At 30.3% G+C, this 27,782-nt stretch overlaps 1 protein-coding gene across 10 annotated transcripts; it reads left to right on the forward strand.

Annotated features, from left to right (window-relative positions):
- The first annotated feature begins 16,503 nt into the window (after nt 1-16,503).
- On the forward strand, nt 16,504-25,836 carry LOC129313780 (probable LRR receptor-like serine/threonine-protein kinase At3g47570). 10 transcript variants are annotated; one of them, XM_054957160.1, is made up of 7 exons: nt 16,504-16,881; nt 17,170-17,241; nt 17,330-17,473; nt 18,208-18,351; nt 18,484-18,846; nt 19,493-21,493; nt 25,384-25,836. In XM_054957160.1, exons 1-7 carry the CDS (start codon nt 16,551-16,553, stop codon nt 25,740-25,742), a joined length of 3,414 nt encoding a protein of 1,137 aa, XP_054813135.1. In that variant the 5' UTR covers nt 16,504-16,550; the 3' UTR covers nt 25,743-25,836. The 10 variants fall into 10 exon arrangements, with proteins under 10 accessions (XP_054813135.1, XP_054813131.1, XP_054813133.1 ...); XM_054957156.1 differs by having other exon boundaries at nt 16,504-17,241; XM_054957158.1 differs by having other exon boundaries at nt 16,504-17,241; nt 25,495-25,836.
- The last annotated feature ends 1,946 nt before the right edge of the window (nt 25,837-27,782 follow it).

A 27,782-nucleotide genomic window follows, 5' to 3' on the forward strand; every position in this document is an offset into this window, starting at 1 on the left:
TAGCTTTTGTTAATTTATATTTGATGGATGTTAACTTCTCATATGGGGCTCATGATTTTTTTCCCCCCTAAAAATGACATAGGGCACTTTACCAAAATACGGCATTTGCTGCATGGAAGTATGGAAGAAGATTAAAGCACATTTAATCATTAGAAGAGGGCAAATTGAACATTTTTCAAAATGCTCCTTCCACTAGGTGCATGTGTCATTTGCCACGGCGGATGGCGCAGAGTGGGAACTCCCTTCATTGTGAAATGCACTGTGACGCACAAGTCTCATATAACAATCATCACAATAACAACATTTACGTTAGTATTTTAGCATCTTACAACACTTTCATTACAATTACCATATCATAGGACAAAATACTCTCAAACCACATATTCTCATGGAAGGGAACCAAAACAATGCATCATCCTAAGTTGGCATAATTTTATAAATAATTCATTACACAATACCAAAAGAGAGAGCTATACAAGTACTAGCTCCTCAAATCTTAGTTGTATCCTCCTTCCCTTACCTATAAAAATATAACCATAGGGGTGAGATAATGTCTTAGTAATCAAATAATTTAATCTATTCACAAGTGCACTAAAATAGCACATGAGTATGTGAATTAGTAACATAAAATATTTATCAGATGCATACGATACACATAATTATCAAATGTTATTCATACAATACATGATCAGCACTTTCTGCCTTATATCCTCCTTATTTCCTTCGATTGAATTTGTGGGTTAACAACATAACAGGACCAAGTTTATGTGATTAGAGTGGCCTAAATTCATCAATAATAGGAGACAGCTTTAGCCAAAGATGCCATCACCCATTTGTAGACCATAAATTCCCCTTTCTCTAATATTTGGGGTGTCGTATGCCCAATCTATCACTAAGATAATATTGAAACTTCCAAACAATAAAGATTGTACATCAAAGCTTCCACAGTGTTAGTGTACCAGATGGATTTCATACAATATGTCATTACAACACTAGGGTGAACTCCAACCCTCTCACAATAATCATGTTCATATAATACTGGTATACATATCAATTCATTGGGAAATGATCACACCACAATTACTAACATTCTCAAATTTGTATTTGATTTTATAGCTATCTATAATTAAACATAATGGATTTTAAACATAAAGTAATACTTAACACCAAGTACTCATACAATTAAATTACTAATTTTCACAGTAGATTATTTATAGACATATGTTTTCACAAAACTTATAACCACTCGAATACACAAGTAAAAGGATTAAATTATCTAGTTACCTTAATTCTTTTCTTGCTGTAATGTCCGCTTTGACATTATTAGGACAACACTCACACATCATTGTGATAACTAAGATTAAATAAAATTCTCTAAAGAAGTTGCCACAACTCAAGAGTTTAAAGATAATTAGTTTAAAACATTGAAATCCTAAGAAAACCTTTTTTAAAAATATTGTTTGAGCTCAAACCATGGTTAAAAATCAATTTAAAGCAAATACGGAAGCATGGGAAAAAAACCATGTCAAAATTAGGCTAAAAGACCATTCTTCTGTAAATACTGGTTCGTCTGCCATGGCGAATGGCATAGAGGGACAAGTCCCTCGAGGGCTCAATGTGTCACGTGCAACAATCACGTGTCGCGACGGGCACTTACTGTCATGACAGCCTTTTGAACTTTTGGAGGGCGCTGTTTTGCCATCTGACATCTGATTTGGGCAATTCAAATGTTCACACAAAGCTCTTTGAGTCCTCTGGCTAATGTCACTAATCTCACACTCAAATAATTATCCATTAAAAAGATGGATACACAAACCCAAAATGGTTTGTTTTCACAACAAAACACACATCAAGGTGTCCAACTCACAATACCAAATGCCATTAACCCTAGAGACACTTTGACCACTTCAAATGGACCGCACACTACATAAAAATTCGTTCATATCACATAATTAAGCAATCACATCCAAAATGACCACCAAACCCCCATTTGACAATAACACAAAGGGGTGGATTGTATTTAGCACACACATCAACTTGGTCATTTTAGGCACATAATTCACTTCAAATTCATCACTTATAATTATAACTTGGCCCAACACACACACACACATAATCTACATATCATTCTTGGACCAAGATACATACACTTATAACAAATCTATACAAGTGATAACCAAAATAATGTCATGTACCTAAGTTGGCATATATATATATATATATTGACAATATTCGTTACAATACCCAACAGAAGAAAGGGAAGAGATATACAATGATGCTTTTCACTCTTCAAATGCCCCTTCCTTTTTCTTGCCTTTGCCGGAGCCTTCACCTGAAAAATATAACTAGGGGTTGAGAAAAAACATCTCAGTAACTAATACAGTTCATCAAATGTTTATTATCACAAATAACCATAATAAAGTATTAAAACTATAGTAATAACAAGTATACTATATTTACGAGATAAGGGAATATTTTCATAATAATTTCACACAATTTCACTCTAGCATGATTATTTGACCACCGAACCTTCAATGTTTCCCGACATGAAACCATAGGCTCTCCTAAATCAACCACTTATTGACTGGAGCACACTTTCGATGGTAGAAACACTCAACCAAAGGTAATCTAACCCACCTATAGACTATGGTTTTTTCCTCTTCACATACTTGTGATAGAGGCATCATTGTCTCTTAACCGCATCCTAATGGGTACTAGAGAGTTGCCAGGCTGCTTGGATGTCCCATGGTAATAGTCCTAAATAATGCCGCACTGGATGTCCCATGGTGCTAGCCCAACCATATGAATTTTTTACTCACATATCTCCACACACACATATCTCGAGTGAATTCCCACCCCCTATGATCATGCTTTTTCACAATTTTTACTATTTTTCATCACATTTTCACATCACAAACTTATATACATTGTATATACATATTAATAAAAATTAATAACCTTTTACAAATTAATTTTCATGCTAAAATCATTTACAATATCAAATTATGTACAAAACTCTTCAAAACCAGAACTTTATCATTTGTATTTACTTTTACACAGTTAAAATAGTTAATAAACATAATGAACTATATGATTACTTCAACCCTTTGTCACACAAAAGGGTTACCATGGTTCAACGTTAGCTCCACATGTTCTCTAAGCACGATAAAACTTGAGCAACGCTCAATTTACACAATCAAATGACAATCATCAATTATTACTCCGGTTAACTTTGAATTCACTAGGTTTTAAGTGCCTATAACAACCAATTTCCTTTTCTCATAACATCAACCATTCCTAAAAATTCTAACTATCCTATTAAACATCTTAACACTCTAGATTTGCTAAATAATGTCCCACATTGTCTTAAAATCCTCAAATTATACTCAGGATTTGTCTAAACCCTTACCAAAAATTTTTAATCACCACAAAACTCATAAACTTAGGGTTAGAGGCTTGATTTAACTCCTTAAGATCTTAAATAAACCAATAGATTTAGTCTAAATCTAAGGGAACCAAAATCAAAGCCCTCATTGCCCTAAATGTCTAGATTTTTTGTATAATGATGGAGAAGAGGGAATGTGCAGCTTACCCAATGGTGATTCAAGCTCTAATTGCCTCTAGAATAGCTTAGGGATCGTGCCCTAGTAGACCACAAGCTCCTCTCCGTTGCTCTCTCATTATCCCTCTTTCTTCCTTCTATTTTTGATTTGTTTTTCATGTCTGATAAATGCAGATTTTGCATGTGCACTATGGCGCATTGACACGCCGCTGTGGCTTATGGTACATAAAATCTCACAAAATTTTAAACTCCCTTCTGTTCCATGGCCTGCTTGAACATTGAGCTAGCACTCTTCTAAAGCTGTCCAAGGATTCAAAAACATATTAGTCTCCCATAAACCTCGTTAAATCAATAATTTATCTAAATTAACTAATTTACCTTAGAAAATACTGATAATTACTAATAGAAAAACTTAGGATGTTCCAATTACAAAAAGGGTTACTGTGGCAATTTGGTTACTCCTCAAGAGTCCATTAGCTCAACAAGACTTGATTAATATTTAATCTACAAGATTAAATACTAATTATTAATTCTCAACTCTAAATAAGCCCCTTTTGCCTAATTTTTGGTACCCACAATATGCAAATTTTCTATAAATAACACTTCTAATATATTCTATTATCTATACCTAATATCCATAGATATAAATAACATCAAATTACACCTGACATTATTTCCAAAACTCAAACTTCTACTTAGGGTTTTTCCAAACCCTAACTCAAAACTCCAAATCACTATAAATTTCTTAGACCAAGGTTTAGAAACTTAGTTTAACTCCTTAAGGCTCCAACTAAGCTAATGGGTTCGGCTATAACCTAGGGAAAGGAGAAGTCAACATCCTAACAATAGCATCTTAAACTTTGATTTAAGAAAATCATTATTAAATAGGGGTAAATTAGTAATTAGTAGATTGATTATGGTTTTGGATAGCGGATGAATGTGTGGTGTTAGTTGGCTGATGTGATTATAGGATTGAGTAATAAAATGATGATCCAAAATGTAACACGTGAGTAGCAGTTGGAATTGTTTCATTGTGTCACGTGCCGTGGTGCATGGCATAAGACTTTCATAATTTTGATGTGCTAGCTTATGGAAAAATAGAGGAGAAGGAAAGGAAACACATGAGAGAGACGAAGAGGAAGGTCAGCTCTACTAGGGCAAGGGTTTTCAAAAGTTTAGGAGTTAACTCCAATTAGTGACTTGTCGGGTAAGTTTCGTACAGCCATGTATTACATTTTTGCCCTAATTTCTCTAATTTTAAGTGATAGAGAAGTTGAATTAGGGAGTTTTAAGGAATTAAAATTTAATAAAAAGGTTGGCAAAGGGTCCTTAGGTGTGAAATTAAGGTTTTATGATTGGTTTGAGATTTAATGGTTGAGCCATAGAGATATAGGCTCAATGTAGCCTAAATGGTTAAGTTGTTAAGGTGAAAATGCTAGTTAAGTAAGTACAAAAGGGTGTTTGGGTCACTTTGATGGCCTAAAAATGGGTGATTGTATTGAATGGGTTAAGTGAACCGAAGAAATACCATTGTAATTGTTATAGATATTGAGTAAAATTGTTTAGCAAGATTAGAGCTTTGTATTGAGCTTAAAAACTAATTAAATATATTTAATTATGTAGTTTCAATACTTGAGAAGTTGCTCCTGGGAATCTGCACCTTTGGGAGTTAAAAGTGAGAACTTTAACTCTTGGTAATAAGGGTAAAAGATAATTGGAACAACCCTTTTATGCATTATCCTATACAATGATTTACAAGTATTTTTATATTAATTATATGTATTATGTTTTATAAAAAGATAAAGTAGTAAAGTTGTGAAAAAGTGAGGTATGTGTGCATGAGTAATACTTGAAGTGCATAATGATGACACATATGTATTTGCATCCATGAGTGTAATCTAGACTAGGGTAGGAAGTCAATAGCCTACTTTGTGTAAGGCTAGAAAGTCCTGAAAGTCTAGAGTGTTGATTATGATTCGCTAGTGTGGACTTAAGAATACATTCATAAGTGTACTCTAGACTAGAGTAGGGGGTCGTGGCCCTACTCTATGTAAGGTTAGGAAGTCCTAGTAGTCCAAGCATAAATTTTATCCATTAGTGGAGACACAGGGGAGCATACCACTCATTTATGATACCTTAGTCTGAGGCAGTGGTTGGTAGGCCCTGTTTCGTGTAAGGCTAGGAAGTATTGGTTCGATCATGAAGCATGTTCCACTAGTAGGAACCAGTAGTGTTTGAGCATAGTGAATAATTGAGTTTGGCATAGCATTTATATATATCTATATCACTTTTATTGAAATTGATGTTGCTTTATCTCTTATTTGATTTTACTTGCTAATCAATATTTGGGGTTTATCTAAGTTATTGAGACGTATGTATCACTCTGTTACCTCTTGTGTATAGGTGAAGAGAGTATTAGAAGGTTGAAAAAGGAAGCAAGGAAAAAGTAGGTTCTTTTTTAATAGTGATTTAATTACCTATAGTGTAATGAATGTATATATTTGAGTTTGAGGTTTCGGTTATCAACTAGGATGCATATGTGTATGTATATACATGTGTTTGTTGTGTTGTGATGACTTGCTTGTATAACTGATGTTGCATCTTGTTGAGTGTTTCACAATAATGAATACATAAGTAGCCTTAGGGGTGTTCAGTTTGGACTTATCCCGATTGGCCCGATATAGTCCTGATCATATCCGAATGGGTCTTGTCCCAGCCCAAAAATAATCAAGACGGGACTTTACAACATGGGATAGGAAAGGGGTTTGGGCCGGGACGGGACGGGACGTGGGATTATCATCGGGACGTCCCATCCTATCCTGAATATTATATATACATTATTTTTTATTTTAAATATATTAAATATATTAATATAATTTATATTTATGTTAATTATATCAATTATAATTTCAATACTTGCAATTCTTATTTAAAACTAAAGTTTTTTTATATTAATAATTTTAATGACATTGAGTAAACATGGTGATATCTTTCTTTATAATATATTAATTATAATAATATAATTTATTCTTATATCTATCTATTTAATAACTTTTATTTATAACGTATTTCTTGTTTTATTTTATAAAAGTAATTAGCTTAGTACATATCCACTAAAGTATAAGAACAATGATTTGATGTTGTGTTTGACTTGCTTGTTGTGTTACTCTTATAGCCTAAAGATCACTTGTATTTTCTATTATATTATAATGAGTTGTTGTGATTAATATAATTCAATAATTGACTTTAAATTGTTGTGATTTATGTATTTGTGTTATTTTAATTTTAAACTTAATAAATTATATGATTTAAAATTTTAACGAATGTTATTATCTAGATTTTTCTTCAATATTATTTGATTTATCAGGATGACGGGATGTCCCGATCTTGTCCCGGTCCTGTCCTGACTCCTAATAGGGTGGGAAGACTTTCAGGACGAGATGAGACATGGGACGAAAATTCAGTGTTGATCTTCTTTTCGGGAGGGGACACGAGATGGGGGTGTCCCGATCCCGTCTCGTCTCGTGAACACCCCTAGGTAGCCTTAGATGTTATTCAAGCAAGTATATGATATAATGCGCAACTTGTTCCACAAGTAATATATGTGAATTGTTGTGTGATAATGTGTTTGTATGCATGAGACTTGGCTAAATGGCAAGGCTTGGCCTCATTTAGGTAAGTTAAGTAGATTTGTAAACCCTGACTATATGGTAAGGCTTAGCCTCATACGTGTAAGTTAGAGGGGTGAAAGTACAATAAGTATAATTGTGTATATGTGATGTTATGTGATACCTCATATAAGACCACAAGTATATAATGTGACATTGAGAGGTCAAAATGTACTTAAGATATGTTATATGTAATGTTATGTGCTAATTAGATGTATTTAATCACTTTGGACTTAGTTCAATGCCCAAAGTGGTCTATTGAAGTAAGAGATAGAAATTAAACATTTAGGGTGCTTATTTTTAGAAGAAAAGTAACTTTTTATACTTGGGTGATTAATTTATGATCATATTATTGATCCAAACTTATCTCATTATATAGTTTATGTTACAAGCTTTATGTGGGCACTTGAATTACTCTAATTGAACATCAAATGCAGAAATGGCACATGGCAAAAGTTTGTATAAAAAATCTGTTATAATAGTAGATTTTGACACATGCGTTGCGGCACATAGTGGCAAGCCATGATGCATGGCACAGAATAAGAACCTGTAGCTCTATACCACATGTCACGACACATATGGTACATGCCACAGCACATGGCACATTTTTTTAAAAAATAATTGTTTGATTTTTCCTATGATATGGATATATGTTTATACTTTTGCGATCCTTCTTATTGAACTTTAAGTTTATGATAAATCTGTTTTTGAATGAAGTTGAGATCCTACATTTTAAAAATAAATTAAGGGCTTACTCCCTCCTTTAAAAAAATATAAGGCATTTTTAGTCTTTTGAGGTTTAATTATTGCCTTTTTTACAAAAGTGTCTCTATTGATGAATGAATTTATATTTATTGTAGAGTGTTTAATAGGGGTAAATCTAAAAAGATAAGGTTAGTTTGAAAGTATGTAACTACTTTATTAGAAGTAAGATTTGATTAAAAATGCCTTATATTTTTGAACGAAGGGAGTATATTTTTATAATTGTGTTGCAATTATGTTTTGATATGTAGTTGGTGTAAGTAAAGTCCAGGTGAAAAGCAAGACTTTACATTACCATATCCAAGGAGAGGGAGGACGAATAGGAAGCTTACTCAAGTGTTAAACTAATGTAGATTGCCTCCAAATAGCTCTAAAAGTGAAAATCTAGCAGCCCCAAGCTTTATCTATATCGTCCTTCATGTTTTCCTCTTTCTCTTCTTCTATTTCAATTGCGTGTGTATAATATATTTATGCAGATTTTTGCACATTTGCCACGACACATGGTGCATTCATCGTGGAGGATGGCATAGTGAGCCAAACACAATGCATTTTGGGCCTTACTTAATGCCTAGTCCTATCAAACAATGATCTAGCCCACTTTCAAGGCTATCCAATGATCCAATAATCTCGTTAGTATTCTAAAAACACTTACTTCAACAATCACCTAAATTTACCAATTTACCCTTATTAATACTTTAAAATCTATAATTTAAAATTGATGATGTTACACTATTGATTTTCAGACTTATGGGACCCATAATATTTTAATCTCTCTAATCTTCTTGCCTTTGTTCTTAATCTTAGCTTAAAAAGAAGAAGCTCGAAGATTTTTTATCCAAAGACACTTATGAGGACAACACCAATGAAATAGAAGAGGAAGAGGAAGAAGATAAGATTTTGTTTAAATCTCTATGGCATTCAAAGTTTGAATTGCGATTCTACTATGTGTCGGAGAAGCTTAAGCTAATCCATGAGTGACTCTTTACTCATCCATGTGTTAATCACCTTTTGACAACTATTTAATATACTTAGTAGAAAAAGTACATTTTCTAGTATTGTTCACTTTCACACGTCTTTAATGGCCATTTCACTTTCCTTGAGTGTTTTTAATATCTATTTTAATGCTATATTATAAATAGGACCTCATTTAAATAAATGGGTAATACATTCATTGAGTACTAAGTGATTTGATTGAATTCTTACTAACTTCATATTATTTTTGTGAAAATGCTCTCAAAGATTTATAAGTTTTCATAATTATCATATTTACTCTTTAATAGGGTCTTTGTGTTGAAAAGCTTTTTCTTTAGCTTATTGAAATCTTAGGAAGAGTTTTTCTTAAGTGATTGTAATAGCTGACAAGTGCTGTAAGTGTTGTTATAAAATCAAGATTGATGTAGTCTAGTGGTTGTTTTGTGATAGCAAGCATCCAAATAAGTTTGTGTTTTTAGTGAAAAATTTCAAGTATGATCTTGAGGAATGAACATAGGCCTAGTGGTTGGGTTGAAGCAAGATAAATCTCGTGTTTACTCTTGAGCTCTTCATTTATTTAACCTTTGTGCATTAAATGTTTTTCAATGTCCATCATCATCATGGGTTGGGAAAATTTTTGTGAAATTTTTTACAACACCCAATTCACCCCCTTTTAAAAGCCAACCTTATCCAACACACTGCACATTCTCATCTTATAGATTTAAATTTCTTAAACCAATTCCAAATTATTCAAATTTAACATTCTAAAATACATTATAAAATATAAAATTCTATGTCCATTATCTCTATCTTCAAAATTAGAAGACCAGGAGACCTTACTTTAAAACATCATATGACAAGAATTTTAAGTTAAATAACAAAATACTTAACCTTTTTTTTTTATACAAGCACTCAATATCCTTAAGTGAACAAAGATGCAAGAGTATCTATGATCTTGTTTTAATGAGCACAACAATCATAAAGTCAACAATGATGTATGGGTACCTATTAATTTTACAAAATAGGTCAACATTTCTAATATATTAAGTTATATTCTTAGAACTTTACAGTCAACATCAAGTTATTTTAACATAATTGAAAAGATAAGAGCTGGTTATTTTAATATATTGGAAAAGGTTAAACCCAAAAGCTTGAGTTGTTGGGGTTGAGTTTGGCTATATGACCTATTTAATGAAGTTAATGAGTAATTATGTACCTTTGTTAATTTAAGAATATTAGAAGCTCTTTGAGAAAAAGTTGTTAGATGGTTTTGCACCTTATATTTGTTTTCCTCTTTTTAACGATCAATATGGATGTTAGTCAAATTTAATGAAATAATGATTGTTGTACTCATTATAACAGGTTCGTATTCTTGCACATTTGTTCATTTTAGAATACTAGATGCTCTTAGAAATAAACATTATTGGGCATTTGTACCTTCTAATCCTAGAATTATTTTTACCTATGTTAATGTAGGACATAATAACTCCTATTATGGAACTTCAATTAATTATCATACAGCAATTAATTATTTCAACATACATTTGAATCCTTTGCCAAAATTTCTTAATGTCTGGACTCTGTTGAAAATATTTGCTTTTAAATCAAAGCCCAATCAGCTAGACATGTAGCTTTTTATTGAATTATTATTGTGTATCAACTATCAAGATACAAATAGTCAAAATCTTCTCTAACAAGTTATTGAATAAGCCAATATTATTAACCATTATATTCCATTCAATCAAAGACAACCAGAACTCTTAGTTGTAATTACTTTTCTAATTGAAAATAATAATAATAAAATCTTTTTAAATTATATAAATGATAATTTAATTTCTTAAAATATCATAATTCTACTAAAATTTTTAGATATTTTTTCCAATAAATTTTAAATTGACAAGACCATTTTTCCTTTATTGACAAGTTGTGATTTCTTGTTTAATTCTTTTAATTTTTTGAATAAAAGTTATAAAAAAGTTGTGAATGAGGTTTATTATTTTGAGAACTTGTTTTTCAATTATAAAAATTACACTTGATAAATTATAATTTTTTGTTCAACTCTTATGATTTATAAAATAAAAGTTATTATTCTTTAAGAAAAAGTTATTATTGGAGTTTGTTTTTTAATAATAAAAATTATACTTAATAAGTTATAATTTTTTATTCAAATTTTTGTGATTTACAGAATGATAATTGTGATTCCTTAAATAAAAATTGTGCTTGAGATTTATTATTTTGGTAAGAGTAAATTATCTTTTTACTTTAAAATTTATTAACAAAGAGGTTCATAGAAACTTTATTGAAATTATGACATTTCAAGGGGCTAACTTATTATTTATATAATTTAGAGAGATTTTATTATTATTATTTTTTAATTTAAATAAAATTTTGTGAATGAGTTTATACGTGTGTGTGTGTGTATATTTTATTTATTTTCCATCGATTCCTAACTGGCTAACCGCGTCTCTTCCAGATTTTAATTTTGCATATTTTTTCAAATTCAAATAGTCCAGATCTTGTCAACAAAGTTAATGAATACACCAATATAATATTATCGACAAGAATGATATTTTATATTCGTAGCCAGCCATCACTGCTGACCTTTCTACAGTTCCTTCCAGTCGTTATACAGTACACTTTTTTTTTTAAATAATTGATTAATTTATGTCTTTACCTAACTTTGGTATCACGAGATATAGAGCTCAAAAGATATACATTATTCATATTCAACTAGTATGGCCCGCGTTATGCACAGCTGTCAAATGAATCACACTAAATATGTAGAATTAAGTGATGTAACATTTTTTTAAAGATTATGAACATTATGATTTATTAAAAAAATGGATAAATAAATATATAAATATTGGCTTTAGTATGAAAAAGAAATTAAAATTTACCATTTGTACACAAGATGAAATGATAAACTATGACGAGTTTGTAGCAATGATAACAAGGGAATCTAGAAGCTGTCTTGCAAGAAGAGGAGCAAGTCAAGTTCGATACCTATTATCACTAAATATAAATTTTGTTGGAAAAATATACCTTTTAATTTCTACGTTTTATTCATGTTTTGTTATAAATTTTTATATTTTGTTCAGTTTTTTGGATTTTTATACTTTTATTTTCTGATATTTTAGGTCCCTAAATAAATAAAATGAAAGAATTTTGGATAAACGTAAAACATTAAAAAATAAAAATGTAGGGACTCAAAACATCAAAAAAATACAGGGACTGATAGCAAAACACGAGTAAAGTGCAGAGATTAAAAAGTATGTTTGTTCTATTTTTTTATAATGTTTTAACGTTGGGGGTAGTAAGCTAAATATACAATTTATAAGATAACTTAATTTATTATTTAGTGATTCATATTATTTTAATTAATTATAAAAATCAGTAATTTGATTTCGCATTAGAAGTTTCATTTTTAACTTTACTTCTATTCAACTATATAAATATTAAAGGTTTATTTGTTTTGGGGTTTATTTTCTTGTCATAAATTTAATAAAATTATTGAAATTTTACCTAGTATTAGTTAAGCATGAATTAAAATTTTAAAATTGATGCCAATGACTGTATTAAAAAATTGATATTATTTTATCATATTTAAAGACTACGATTATATATGCTTTCATTAATTTAGATTAGACTTGAATTAAGAGCTGAATTCTTTTGATTTGTAGTATATTAAATTATTGTTTTTTAGAGACAACAACTTTATTTTCAACTTCTCCCTTTCTTATTTGTAAATTAAGCTTTTAACACTCAATAAAAGAGAGAAAACTAAGGTGATAGTATAACCTTTTTAAAGAATTATAGATGAACATAAAAAAAAATCAACAGATTAAGTGATAGTCATTAGCTTTGACAGATTTACCTAATTGGCCTAGAATTGGAATTCTATGTTTGAGCAGTTCTATCACTCACCTTGACCCTTGTTAGAAGATCTTTGATACAAATGTCTCTTAAAAATATTCTTGTTAGGCTATACCCATAACAAATTAAAGAAGGATTTAGCTTAGCCAATTGAGAGATGAGGAAAAAATTTAGCTATATGCTTTGCCTCCTTAGTCACCAAAAACAGAGAATGATTAGTCATCAAAATCAAATAATGAAAAAAAAAAAAGAAAATTGAGATAGAACACTTTATTGGGTAGATTTTATAGTGGGGCAATCATTACAATTGAGCATGATAACAGCTACTATATTTCAAGCAAATTGAACAGTAGGAAAAACATTATTGTTACTTTTCTGGCATCAAATCTTTAAGAGACGTCAATCAAGGGAGGCTGAGTACCTACAAAATTGAAAATACTTATAAAATTCATTGATCAAGGAAGGGTGATAATAGGTAAAATGAGTCACGATTTTCTCCTATTAAGAAGGATGGTTCTGAAGCAACACACAATTAATTTTCCATTGAGCCCCCTAAGGAGTAGAATAAATATGAGGTTAACTAATAGCGAATGGAATAAAAATTATATCAAAAGAAATTTTCAAACAAATTAAATACATGTGAATATGAGCAATCAAATACCAGCAAAAAATAAAGGGAAATAAAAGAACGTGCTCAGAAATTTTGTTACAAACCTATTGCAACCGAACAAAGTTCAAAAATCAATGTTCATGAAAAATGGAGCGAAGATTGAGTTAATTTTGAGAGAGATGAAGAGGGTTAATGATGCACACAAATATGTAATAAATTTCACAAGTGTATGTTCGTAAAAATAGTGCGTGATAAATCAAGATTGATCCCACAAAAAATCAAGTGAATTGGTGATTAGTCAATGAATTTCCCATTTATATTTAAGTTAAACAAAGCAAAATTTAGATTTGGTAATGCAAAATAAAAATTGAAGTTATAAAAATGCGCTAAAATTAAAGTTTCAACAACTACAAATAATCAAGACAACTTAAGATGTCTAATCCCTTCTTCAATTCATAGAGCATGTAATTACCTAAATAAATTTACTTAATATTAATTTATTAATTTAGATTATTAATAGGAATAATTATCTTTTGATTAATTATACTCCTTTCTCGAACTAATATATTATTCTTAGCACAAATACCCAAGAGAAAAAAAGGCACAAATTCATTTTAATATGATTATATGGGTCTAATAAGTATATTTCTATCCTATTGGCAAATGAGAAATAATTCTAATCCCACATTATTCAATCTAATCGTCCAATTTAGATTTTTCTCTTTTAAGGGAAAAACCTAAACCCCCAAATTTACACTCAATAGTGGGCAAGAATTAAGTAGACAAATAAACATAAGATTAAGTAAACAAAACTAATATTAAGCTCAAATAAATAGTTCAAACATGCTCTAATTCAAGAATTATATGGTTCATAGTTACCCTATATTAAGAGAAAATTGACCACACATGGCTCTATGATAGCAAAAGTCAGTAATATATATAGCAAAGTAAAGAGAAGAAGGAGAAGAAAAGTTTAACCAGAGCAATCTTGAACAAAATCCTTAATTTTTCACTAAACTCAAACTTCTTCAACCCTCTTTTGGATCTTTTTCCTCTCCTTGGACATTCTGTAACTGTTGTAAGTGAGGAATAATTGAAAATGAGATCCCCAAACCCTAAAAGTTTGCTGAAAATAAAAACTGTGCATTTTATTAAAATTCAGATTCATTGTAGTGAAATGTATTTTCGCTACAGTGAACATGAATTGTGCAGATTTTTTTTAATATTTACTTTCTTGGACTTAGAGCTCTAAATTTTTTTTCTTTAGACCCATAAATTGGCCTCCTTACATGTATAAAACCTAGAATTAATGTTAGAATTTTTCCACCCACTTATAACACATTTTCATGTCCATTCTCACGCATTATCATCCATTTAATCATATTTTTACTAATAAATTTAAACAAATGACTTTCAATTACATTAAAAACAAGAATAAATTTAGTAAAATATTAAAAGTTATCAATTAACAACAGAAAAGTAGATTGAGCCTCTGTGTGAGAGAGAGAGAGAGAGAGAGAGAGAGAGAGAGAGAGAGAGAGAGAGAGAGAGAGAGAGAGAGAGAGAGAGAGAGAGAGAGAGAGAGAGAGATTGAGAATGAGGTGGATGGAAAATCTCACCAAGAGAGATGAGGCCTTGTGGCTTATGGACTTCAAAACTTAATTTTGGTGGGGGTTGATTGCATCTTGATATGGGATGAGGATGAAATTTAGAAAGCCTATGTGCACTTTCAAATGTAATTGAGGAAACATTACAAATCTTTCTCATGTGTCAAGTTGCCGGTGATGCTTGTGGTTTCACCTATATATATATATATATATATATCAAAGGATACATATATATTTTAGATATTTTTACACTTTATGTTTTCTTCCTTGTTTTTCTAATGATCAATTTTAATAAACGTTTGTCAAAATGAATGGAATGGAGTGTGTTGCATTTATTACAATAAATTTATGGGTATTCTAATATCTTTATTCACTTAAAGATATGAGATGCTTTTGAAAAAAAAATTATTAGGTATTTTTGCCCTTTAAGTCTAGAAATTTTTTTGCCCATGTTAATGTAGGACATAATGACTTATATTATGGAACTTCAATTAATTATCATATAGTGATTAATTATTTCAACATACATTTGAATCCTCTGCCAAAGTTTCTTAATGCCTGGACCCCATTAAAAAATATTTGCTTTTAAATCAAAGCCCAGTCATCTAGACATGTAATTGTTTATTGAATTATTATTGTTTATTAACTATTAAAATACAAATAGTCAAAATCTTCAACAAGTTATTGAATAAGCCAATATTATTAACCATTATATTCCATTCAATCAAAGACAACCAGACCTGTTAGTCATAAAGTAATTTTCTGATTTAACTAAAATTTTGTGAATGATTTCTTATATACTTATTTTTTCCACCGATTCCTACTGCGTCCCTCATATTTTCAAATTCAAATAGTCCAGATCTTGTCAACAAGTTAAATTTTTCTTTTTGGATACACCAATATAATGGTATCAACGTGGATGATATTTTATATTCTCTGCCAGCCATCATTGCTGACCTTTCTACAGCTCCTTCCATTGTCTATACAATACATTTTTTTAATAATTATTTAATGGGAGAATGACAGATCTAAAAAAAATAATTAATTTAAGTTAGATATTAAATATTAAATTTTAAAAATTTACAACTCAATTTTTCAGTTTTACAATTTTATTGTGATGAATTTGCATATTGTATTTTAAATTTTAACGAAAAAAATAAATTCTTTTATTTTTAATTATATTAAAATTTAAAAAATAAATTATAAATTCATAACAATGCAGTTGCAAATTTAATAAATGGACTTGCAAATTTTTAGAGTTTGGCATTAGAGACCTAACTTAAATTATTTAATCCATTTGGAATCTCTTCATCATTCTCCCTTATTTAATTAATGTCTTTACCTAACTTTGGTATCGCGAGATATATAGCTTAAACGATATACATTGTTCATATTCAATAACAAGACATATATATATATATATATATATACATATATATATACAGGATAGCCTTCTCCTCCTTCCTCTACAATAAGCCTTAAACATATCCATCATCATGACAAATCTTTGTTTTCATTTTTGTGTCTCCATGTCCTTATTACTACTTTGTCTCATGGTTTGTCCCATTATATGTAACACCACTTTTACCACTGATGACTCTGCAGTTCTTGCCCTCAAATTTTCAGTGACCGATCCTCACAATCACTTGGCTAATTGGTCCAACTCTTCTTCAATTTGCGATTGGACTGGTGTTATATGTGATTCCAATGATGGGAGAGTCAAGATCTTGAAACTTGGCGGGATGGGTCTCAAGGGCGCCTTACCCTCGCAAATTGGTAATTTGTCTTTTCTGGAGGAACTTGACCTTCACAGCAATAGTTTTTACGGTGAGTTGCCAAAAGAGTTACGGAAGTTAGACAAGTTAAGAATTCTCAACTTGAGCTACAATCAATTTAGTGGAGATATTCCATTATGGATAGGAAGCTTATTCACACTTCAACACTTGATTCTCGAAAAAAATAATCTTGGGGGTGTTATTCCTTTAAGCATATCCAATTTGTCAAAGCTGGAGACTTTAAATTGGAGATCTAATTTCATAGAAGGATCCATTCCACTTGAGATTGGAAGGCTTCAATACTTGAAGATTTTACGCATTTCATCAAACAACCTTTCAGGGATGATACCTCCAAGTGTTTTTAACTTATCCTCACTTGAGCAGATCATTTTGTCCAACAATTCCTTATCAGGTATATCCTAATTAAATTATGTGATATAAGTATTTTATATATCTAACAAAGTTGGAGACCTTAATTTGGAGATCTAATTTTATAAAAGGATCCATTCCACTTGAGATTGCAAGACTTCAACGTTTGAAGATTTTAAGCATTTCATCAAACAACCTTTCAGGAATGATACCTCCAACTATTTCTAACCTATACTCACTTGAACAAATCGTTTTGTCCTTCAATTCCTTATCAGGTATGTTCTAAGTAACTTACATAAATATTTTATAAATATATCAAGGATAAATTTATGAAATATTTTTTTTAAATGGTCACTTCAATAATTTTGTTGATATTGGTTTTCATATATTTAATTTCAAGTTTGTGTGTTATTTTTAGGTGCCTTAAGTTATTTACAAGTTGTTATTCACATCCTTCAGATTATATATAGTACTTCTATGAAGAAACATTTTAGGCAAAATATCTTATTTCAAACTTATCCTCACTCGCATGTCATGTTGTCTTAAGACTCCAAAGGAGGCACATATTAAAAAATATTTCATATAATATTTATTTATATGTCTAGCCTAGTCTAATCTAATAATAATACAAATTTGTAGTTGTTTGCTTTTAAGATATTTAATGTTTCTTCTTCAATGTACGCTTTACTCATTTTGGTGAGGCATAGGTTTTACTTTTTGTGCGTCTCATTCCTGGCTGTGATGGAGATGAGTGATGCCAACGCTGAAAGATCCAAGACCGGCGATTATAGAATTGCATTCATCATCTTCTCCAACACGCAACTACCACATCCATCTTCTGAAACTTAATCTTGTGATGCCTTAACCCTATAATTTAAGATAAATTTACACCTTAACCCTATAATTTATTGAAAAGGATTAACACAAGTGAAAATATTGTTTGTTTCTATGACATGATTCTGTATTCATTAGCACTAAGCAAGATGAGCTTTTCTTTCTTACATCACAGGAGTTATTCCTAAAGGAATCAGTAATCTGACAAATGTAAAGTACATATCTTTAAGTGGAAATCTGCTGTCTGGACAATTACCAAAAGGCATTGAAAACTTGACTATGCTTGAAGAGTTATATCTTTCTTACAATGACTTGCAAGGTACTTTTTCATCAAATTATTATGATGTGCTATTACTCTTAATTTTCTCCTTTTCAACTAGTTTTCTTTGCGTCACCGTAAACAACATTTTTGGTTTCTTTTTCTCTTTGTGGTTTTTATACCACGATGCAGGAAGTATTCCAAAAGAGATTGGTGAACTTCATAATTTGAAAACAATATCCTTGGGTGTTAATGAGTTTTTTGGTCAAATACCATCAACTATCTTCAACATTTCAGGGTTGCAACAGATGGATTTGAGTCAGAATAATTTGTCAGGGAGCATCCCCTCATATATATGTCATGGGATTCCAAAAATCCAATATCTGTCTCTTGAATTCAATGAATTGTCTGGTGCCTTACCATCTCAATGGATACAATGCAAGGATCTCAACATGTTTTCAGTAGCCTCCAATAGATTTAGTGGACACATTCCAAGGGAGATTGTAAACCTCACTATGCTTCAAGAATTATATTTGCCTGGAAACGTTTTCACAGGTATGTACTCTAAAATATGCAATTCTTCAACTTTAGTTTCTGAGAACATATATTTTTATTGCACTTTGACACTTTTATTTTTTAAGTTATTTTTTAGGGAATTATATTATATTTATAGAATAAACAAGCTCAATAGCCCGCATCAAACCCCAAAGTTTTCAGAAGATAAATGGTAACATAAAAAAAATCGTGTATTAATCTTATTAAATATAAAATTAATGTGTACATCTTTTAAATTCCCAAATCCTTTGTTCAATACCTTGAAGTTTGTATGTAAACCCAGTGAAAAGTAAAATTCTACCTGATTGTAACCTTATAAACTTCAATAACATAATTGGGCTTGCACATGCATGCGGTCTTGAAAGATTTACTAAAAAAAAAAAAAAGGGCCATGTGGATCCGCCCCTGCACACACACACACACAAACATATTTCTTTATGTCATTATTGAAAAAATAGTAATAATAATAATAAAAAAAGAAGTACCACCTAAACACATCATATGCCCACCTTGCTATAAAAAGAACAGACATAAAGCAAAAGAGATAACATTAGTGACCGAACATTAAAGTGTGTAATATGATGGTATTAACTATTAACTTCAAAGAACAATATACACTAAAAAGTTAAATTCAAATTGCTTTCAGGTACAATTCCTGTGGAAATAGGCAATCTTCATAAGCTTGAGAAATTAGAGTTGGCAATGAATGAATTGAGTGGATCTATTCCCTCAATAATTTTTAACATGTCAACTTTGAAACTCTTGTCTCTACAAAGCAATTTTCTGTCAGGTAGTCTTCCATCAAATTTTGGAAGTGGCCTTCCATATTTGGAACAACTGTATTTATGGGGAAACAGACTTTCTGGAAGAATCCCAAAGACTATATCCAATGCTTCTAAGCTAACAATGATGGAATTGGCATACAACAACTTTGAAGGGGCTTTACCTAGCACGATTGGGCATTTAATATACTTGAAAACCCTTCAATTATCTGCTAATGATTTAACCATTGTAGAAACTTCCAGTTCTGAAAACAACTTCCTTACCTCATTGACAAATTGTAGAAATTTGGAAGTCTTGGATCTCTCAATAAATCCATTGTATACAAAACTTTCCAAAGCCATTGGAAACTTCTCTCATTCCCTACAGAAGATGGATATGCACTCTTGCAAAATTAATGGCAACATACCCTCAGAGATTGGGAATCTTACTAATTTGATTAGACTATCTTTGGGTGAAAATAGTCTGACTGGACCACTTCCAAGGACTATCAGCAATTTAAAAGCTCTTCAGTTTTTGAATTTTGAAGGCAATCAGCTACAAGGCTTAATCGTTGATGAGATTTGTGAGATTAAGAGACTTGTTTATCTTTATCTAAGTTTAAACAAGTTTTCTGGAGCAATGCCAACTTGCATAGGAAATATGACTTCTTTGCAAAAGCTTTTTGTGGGCTCCAATAAATTGATTTCAGTTATACCTTCTTCCTTTTGGAACTTAAATGATATATTGGAAGTAAATTTATCTTCCAATATTTTAGTTGGAAATCTTTCATTCAAAATTGGAAACTTAAAAGCTCTTACGTTATTGGATTTGTCAAGAAATAATCTTTCAAGCATCATTCCTATAACATTGGGTGGCTTGCAGAATCTACAAATTCTCTCCTTAGCACATAACACATTGCAAGGGAATATTCCTGAAACATTTGGAAATTTGCTAAGCTTGGTAAAGTTGGACCTCTCCCAAAATAATTTGTCTGGTGAAATCCCTAAATCTCTAGAGTCACTTGTTTATCTTAAGAACATCAATCTCTCTTATAATAAATTGCATGGAGAGATTCCAAATGGTGGGGCTTTTAAAAATTTAACTTTTGAGTCTTTCATGATGAATGACGCTCTTTGTGGCCAACCACGGTTGAGAGTGCCTCCATGTAGAAATGGAATAAGAAAAGGATCAATGACTAAATTGATCTTATTAAAAATTATATTACCCATTGTTGTGTCAACAATTTTAGTTGTTTTAGGTATCATACTATGGTGGAAACGACCAAATTCAAAAAATGATCAAGTTGAAAGGAATTGTTCAACTTTAGGAGTACCAAGAAGGATTTCTTATTTTGAGATTGTAGATGCAACTAATGGATTTGATGAGAGTAACTTGATTGGCCGCGGTAGCTATGGTTCTGTGTTCAAAGGAAAGCTTTTCAATGGGATTGTAGTTGCAATTAAAATCTTCAATTTTGATTCAGAAATAATGTCAAGGAGCTTTGAAGTAGAATGTGATACAATGCGTAATGTGCGCCATCGCAATTTGGTGAAGATCATTAGTAGTTGCTCTAATATTGATTTCAAGTGTTTGATAATGGAGTTCATGCCCAAAGGGAGCCTTGAAAAATGGTTATATTCTCATAACTATTGTTTAGACTTTCTTGAAAGATTGAATATAATGATAAACGTAGCATCTGCCTTAGAGTATCTTCATCATGGCTTGTCAACACCAATAGTTCATTGTGATTTAAAGCCAAGTAACATCTTGTTGGATGATAATATGGTTGGTCATGTGAGTGACTTTGGAATTTCCAAACTTTTAGATGAAGGGCAATCAAAGACACATACAGAAACAATTCCTACAATTGGCTATGTCGCACCTGGTAATTATTCATTCTCAACCTTATTTATTTATTTATTTCATCTCTTTTGAGTTTGTATTCTAAATATATATTAGTATTTTCTTGAAGATCTTTTTTAGATTATAATGGTGTAACCTTAATAGAAAATGCTAATAAAATATTACACACACACACAGTCTCAAATAAGTATGATATAATACTAAATTAGCTTTTGGCATATTAATTAATATTTGTGATATATGCTATGTACATATGTGTTAAAAAAAACATTAGATGTTCTTTTGATAAATAAGAGGCCCCATTGAACTATACAAGTTCTTTTTCTATGCAAGTGATAAGTCAGGAACTAGGCCCTCCCCCTAAAATCTTCTGGGAGAATTTTAGATAGAGCCTTCAAAATCTACATGTCTACAATAAGAGCCTAAAGGAATCAAAAATTTATTGCAAGCCTAAAACCCCTTCATGTAATTAAAATTTCAGTTGAAATGTTATAAATACCCTGACCTTTATGTTTTCTTAAAAAAGTGTATTACAATTGCAAGGAGGCCACCTCTACTGGTGGTGGTGCCACTAATGGCTAGTGCTTTGGTGTTGGCACCAATGATCAAATTTGGTTAAAAGGGGCCAAGGGGTGAAGGAAGAATTTGAACCTTTGACTCCTAGGTGTTGCAAAAAGTAGTTTACCAACTAAACTACCAAAATGATGTCATAATATATTACAAAATATAATCTATATGTTATATGTTTTATTTTTAAGCATTAATATAAGATAGTGTTAATTTTGAATGCATTATTGTTCATGTCTGAATAATTATTTGTAAATATGTGAACATGACTTGTTCATAAATAAAAAAGTTGTCAATTTTTAAAATATAACTTGTTTAATTTTTTTAACAACTTCTTCCTTCAATATTGATATGTTATCAAAATTATGTTAAATAATATATATATATATATATATGTTATAAATATATTTTTCAAGTATTTTCATGGGCTATGGTTAATCATTAACATATTGTTGTTCATGTCAAAACAATCACTTATAAACATTCAAACATGATTTAATTTGTTCATACATAAAAACTTTTTCAATTTTTTAGCCAACTTTTTGGTTTTTTAAGAACTTGGTCATACAACATTAACAGGCAAAATAATATATATATATATATATGTGTGTGTGTGTGTGTGTGTGTGTGTGTGTGTGTGTGTGTGTGTGTGTGTGTGTGTGTGTGTGTGTGTGTGTGTGTGTGTGTGTGTTATAAATTTATTTTTCAAGTATTTTCATGAACTATGGTTAGTCATTGATATATTATTATTCATATTAGAACAATCACTTATAAATACTGGAACATGACTTGCTTATACACAAAAGAAGTTGTCAATTTTTTAAACCCAACTTTTTCAATTTTTTTAATAATTTGTTTCTTTAGGATTGAAAGGTTATCAATATTATGCTTAATAAAAAAATATGTTATAAATTTATTTTTCAAGCATTTTCATATGCTTTGGTCAATCATGGCCATGTTATTATTTATATCTGAACAATTACTTGTAAATATTTGAATATAACTTGTTTATTACTATAGAAAACCTTTATGAGGGCGCTTTTTTTTTTTTGGCCTAGGGATAGCTCTCAAGTAAAAAAGAGAGCGCTTACAAAGTGCTCCTGTAGGGTCTGCCTACGGAAGCACTTTTTCTAAAAAGTGCTCCTGTATAGATTGACCTATGGGAGCATTTTCAATGTAAGCACTCCTATATAGATGGCATATGGGAGCACTCTAACAACAAACACTTCCACATGTAGGCATACTACATACAAGAGTATTCATCGTTAGAGCGCTCCCATAATATGGGAGCACTCGTTTAGTGAACACTCCGAAAGGCTTGATATAAAGGAGCACTTTTTTGAAAAAGCACTTCGATAAGTTCCGCCTCAACTTATCAAAGCATTTTTTTCTATTTAAGTACTCCTAAAGACTTGCTTCGAAAAATGTATGTTATAGTAGTGGTTCATACATAAAAAATTGTCATATATTTATACATATTTACAAGCTATGTTTAAATATTTACAAGTAATTGTTTGGATATGAACAATAACGTATCCATCATTAACTAGAGTCCATGAAAATGATTGAAAAATAAATCCATAACATCTATATATATATAGATTATTTACCTGTTAATATTGAATGAACAAGTTCTTAAAAAAAACCAAAAAGTTGGGTTTAAAAAAATTGAAAACCTTTTTATGCATGAATAAGTTATGTTCGAATATTTATCCCATGCCTTGTCACTCACCACATTACGACAACTCATGTCATATTATCTTACACCTCGCACCATATCACCCACTCACTACCATGTCACATATTCATTATGTTTATACCAAGACTATAACTTGAACCCTTAACCTCCTACCTTCCTCACTTCTTCTTTGTTAGTTGATCTAAAATGTACCTACATTTATTATTGATAAACTAAATATATGTTATTCAACTATACAATTATAACAAACAATATATTATTAAAATAGACGTGTATATTATATTTTATTTTCAATTATTAATATGTTAAAATATTTATATTTGTATTTATATGACTCTTTATATTATATTTTTTTAATAAAAATATTATTTTTTGTATGGAAAATGAACTTGAAATAAATAGAATATTAAATAGTAAATAATTTTATTATGAATATTTTAGTCAATTTTTAAATTTGATTTTATTTTTTGAATAAAAATAATTAAATATATAATAAATTAAAATTTATTTTCAAAAGTCAATTTTTTTTGCAGTAATTAGTTAGGGATATAATACCTCAATAATTATTTTATTTTAGAGAGGGATAATAGTTCCTTGCTATTTTTTTTGTTAATTATCTTATGCTAAAGAGGAATTGTCAATCCCTCACAATTTTCTTCACTAATTATTTTATTTTAGAGAAGGATTGATATTCACTCACTATTTTTCTCACTAATTTTAAATCTACCTATACAATTAACATCCCTCACTAATTTGGCATTTTAGAGAATAATAAACAATCCCTCGCTAATTGATATTTTTCTAGTAGTGATATGTCCATGATTAGTAGCAACCCACATTAATACTTGAAAACAAAAGCTATAATATATATACATATTATTTTATAATATATTATTATATGACTTTGGTAGTTCAATGGTAAACTACCTTTTACAACACCAAGAGTTCAAATCTTTCCTTGACATATTTGACCAAATTTGATTGCCGGTGCTAGTGCCTGAGCTCTAGCAACTAGTGATAGTGGGCTGACTATCGGCAGTGGTGGCCTCTCTATTGGTGACGAAGGTTATGTGACTTTACCAGCCAGTGATTATAACACTTAAAAAAAAAAAAGCGGCAAGGTAATTATGATATTAGAGCAAATATTTTAATTACATGAAGAGCTCTTGGGCCTACAAAGGAATTTCATATTCCTTTAAGCTGTTGATGTAGATATGTTGTTTTTAAGAGCGTTATTAGAAATTCTCCCAATCTTTTATCCCCGCATACAAGGGGTGAGGGTATTGGGTTTTTCCTTTAAAATTTTATGTGAAGTTGGTTCCTGCTGTAAAAGAAAAAAGAAAAAGAGAGATTTATGTTTTTATGCATTTTACAATCCTTGAGCTAAGTACAAATAGTTTATTTTAGAACATCGACAGCTTTTTTGTCATTATTTTGGTATAAAAATATACGACTTAAGAATTATCATATGTACTATATAAATTTTAACATATGATCATATATTAATAAGAAAGCTTAAAGAAACTAAGAACAACACAATTTATTTCCCTATCATCTTTTATTGATATAAAAGTGATGTCTTTGTTAGCTTTTAGTTTTTAAATTGCATAAGAACTTTATTTTAACTAAAATTTAATCATGTGCAGAATATGGATCTTCTGGAGTTGTTTCAACTAAAGTAGATGTATATAGCTATGGAATTATATTGAAAGAAGTCTTCACAAGGAAAAAACCAACCGACAATATGTTTGTTTCAGGATTGAGCTTAAAGGGTTGGGTAAGTGTGTCAATGCCACATGCAATAATTCAAGTCATAGACTCCAATTTATTACAAGAAGATGAACAACATGTTGATCATATCTTACAAGCCACATCCTCTATTTTTGAATTAGCCTTGAGTTGTTGTACTGATATTCCAGAAACACGTAGCAATATGATAGATGTTGTAGTGTCATTAAACAAGATCAAGGCCAAATTTATGCAAGGTCAGAAATGTCATATTTGAACATGCATGCGCTTTATTTGCAATTAAGCAGTTTGGACATATTTATTACCTAGTGATAAAGGGATGTTTATTTTTCCCAAGACATTGAACAAAATATTTTTTGTAATGCTTGATGTATTTTTTTTTTGGTAAGATGCAATGCTTGATGTATTAGTTTGAGCTTTTTGATCAATGAAATTTAAGAGCCATATAAAGTTTTCAAATTGCTTTACTAAAATTCTATCCAAATCTAATCAGGACGTAGTTGATCTGAAATGCGAGGAGAAAGGGAGGAGGGGGAGACAAGAATAAAGGAAGGAGAAAATAAATGAATTCAAGTGAGAGAGTGAAATAATGCATAGTCATATATGCACCCAATTAACAAAGCTATATAGGATGCAACATAAGTCATTCTTCCCTAAGAATTTGAGTTTAATTGAACTATAATGATTATAAAGTGTAAATAAAAAACCAAAAACTTGGCTTTCATTAATTTTCTAAAATGTAATTACTAGAATTACCGTAAACTAGTATTTATGCTATTTTCGATTTTAATGGAAAACAAGTGTATGAGTGAATGTGTGTTTCTAATAAATCAATCGATGTTATTCTGAGGAGTATGATAGTGAAACAATCCTCTTTTCAATCAATTAATTTGCTAAACATGATTCTCATTGGCCAAATTTAGTTCGATAACTTTCCCAAAACATAACAAATATAGTCACACACATAATCCTAAACCTTTAGTGATAATGTAATGAATTAGGTTTGACTCATTAAGCACCCAAAGTGTTATTATTCATTGAACTAGCAAAGAACATCCCCTAAATAGTGCCTAACCAAGGTTCATTTCTAAATTAAACCTAGATAAGGCATGCCAAAGCCTCACAATCACTACCAAAAAATATTAAGATAGAGACAAAAATTAGAGATGGCCTAGTTATAATCTCCAATGGAGATGAAAATAGAGACTAATTATATTTTTAGAGATAGATTTAATTTAAAAAATATTTTAAAATATAGAGATATATCTAGAGATGACTTGTATACATCTCTAAAAAGCGTCACAAAATTTATCTCAACTTTTGTCATTATTCATTAAAAATTTATTTTTTTAAAAAATTAAAATGTAGAGACTAGTTTAGAGACAAATAAATTCTATCCCTAAACTAGCCATCTCTAAATCCACCTCTAATATTAATTTTACATTTTTTTAAATTCAGATACTAAATTTGAGACACTTTTTTATGAATTTAGAGACAAAAATTTAACCATATATAATTCCCTGTCTATATTTCTTTAAAATGTCATAATTTTATTTTTATTAATTTTGAGACAAAATTAGAGACGATTGAAATAAATATATTTGGGATGGAATTATTTTTGTTTCTCAATGCATCTCTAATTCAAAGTAGACACAGATTTAGAGATAGAGTCATATTTTTAATTTTTGGATTATCAATTCTTTATTACATGTTTGAAATATAATAAAATCCAAAGTAATTTTAAAAGATGTAGGAAAAATTTCATCATTTTTTAATGAACTTCCCATTCAAGGCAAACAGCAAAAATTTGATGTTTGTATTCAAAAAAAAATTATCTTCAAAATTTATATAATGTTTGAAAATATTTTGCATATCATTCAAAAGCTAGTGTAACTTTACATATGCTATTACCTTAAACCATTAATAATCTTGCAATTTTTAAAGCCTATCAATTTTTCACTGTAGAACCAGAGTATTCTTCCCTTCATATTATTTATTTTTGATGTGGTCCCATTATTCTCCAATGTCTCCTACTATTCAGTTTCTCGAATTTTCTAGTTCTATCTCTGGTTTTCTTCCTTCTCCAATATCTCACAAGGTCGAGCTCCTAACCCTTAACGGACCTCAAGAGTTCGATTACCTCGACGATGTCTACATTCTGGACAAGGCCAAGGACCTTGAAATTGACCTTCTATACTCTTGCTGGCTTGAATCATGCTCTTCCTGCATGGCAAGATGATGGAAGGAAAAATCGACCGGTCTTAAGACAGTTTTTTGGATGACAGCCAAATCGACG

The sequence above is a fragment of the Prosopis cineraria genome, unplaced genomic scaffold (assembly GCF_029017545.1).
Source record: "Prosopis cineraria cultivar Desert tree isolate PC_DT_omini unplaced genomic scaffold, ASM2901754v1 PC6, whole genome shotgun sequence".
Classification (NCBI taxonomy): Eukaryota; Viridiplantae; Streptophyta; class Magnoliopsida; order Fabales; family Fabaceae; genus Prosopis; species Prosopis cineraria.

Coding starts and splice junctions, on each gene's coding strand:
- LOC129313780 (XM_054957156.1), top strand. CDS start 16,551: ATGACAAATCTTTGTTTTCATTTTTGTGTCTCCATGTCCTTATTACTA. Junction 17,242..17,329: donor GTCCAACAATTCCTTATCAG/GTATATCCTAAT, acceptor ATTTTATAAAAG/GATCCATTCCACTTGAGATT. Junction 17,474..18,207: donor GTCCTTCAATTCCTTATCAG/GTATGTTCTAAG, acceptor CTTACATCACAG/GAGTTATTCCTAAAGGAATC.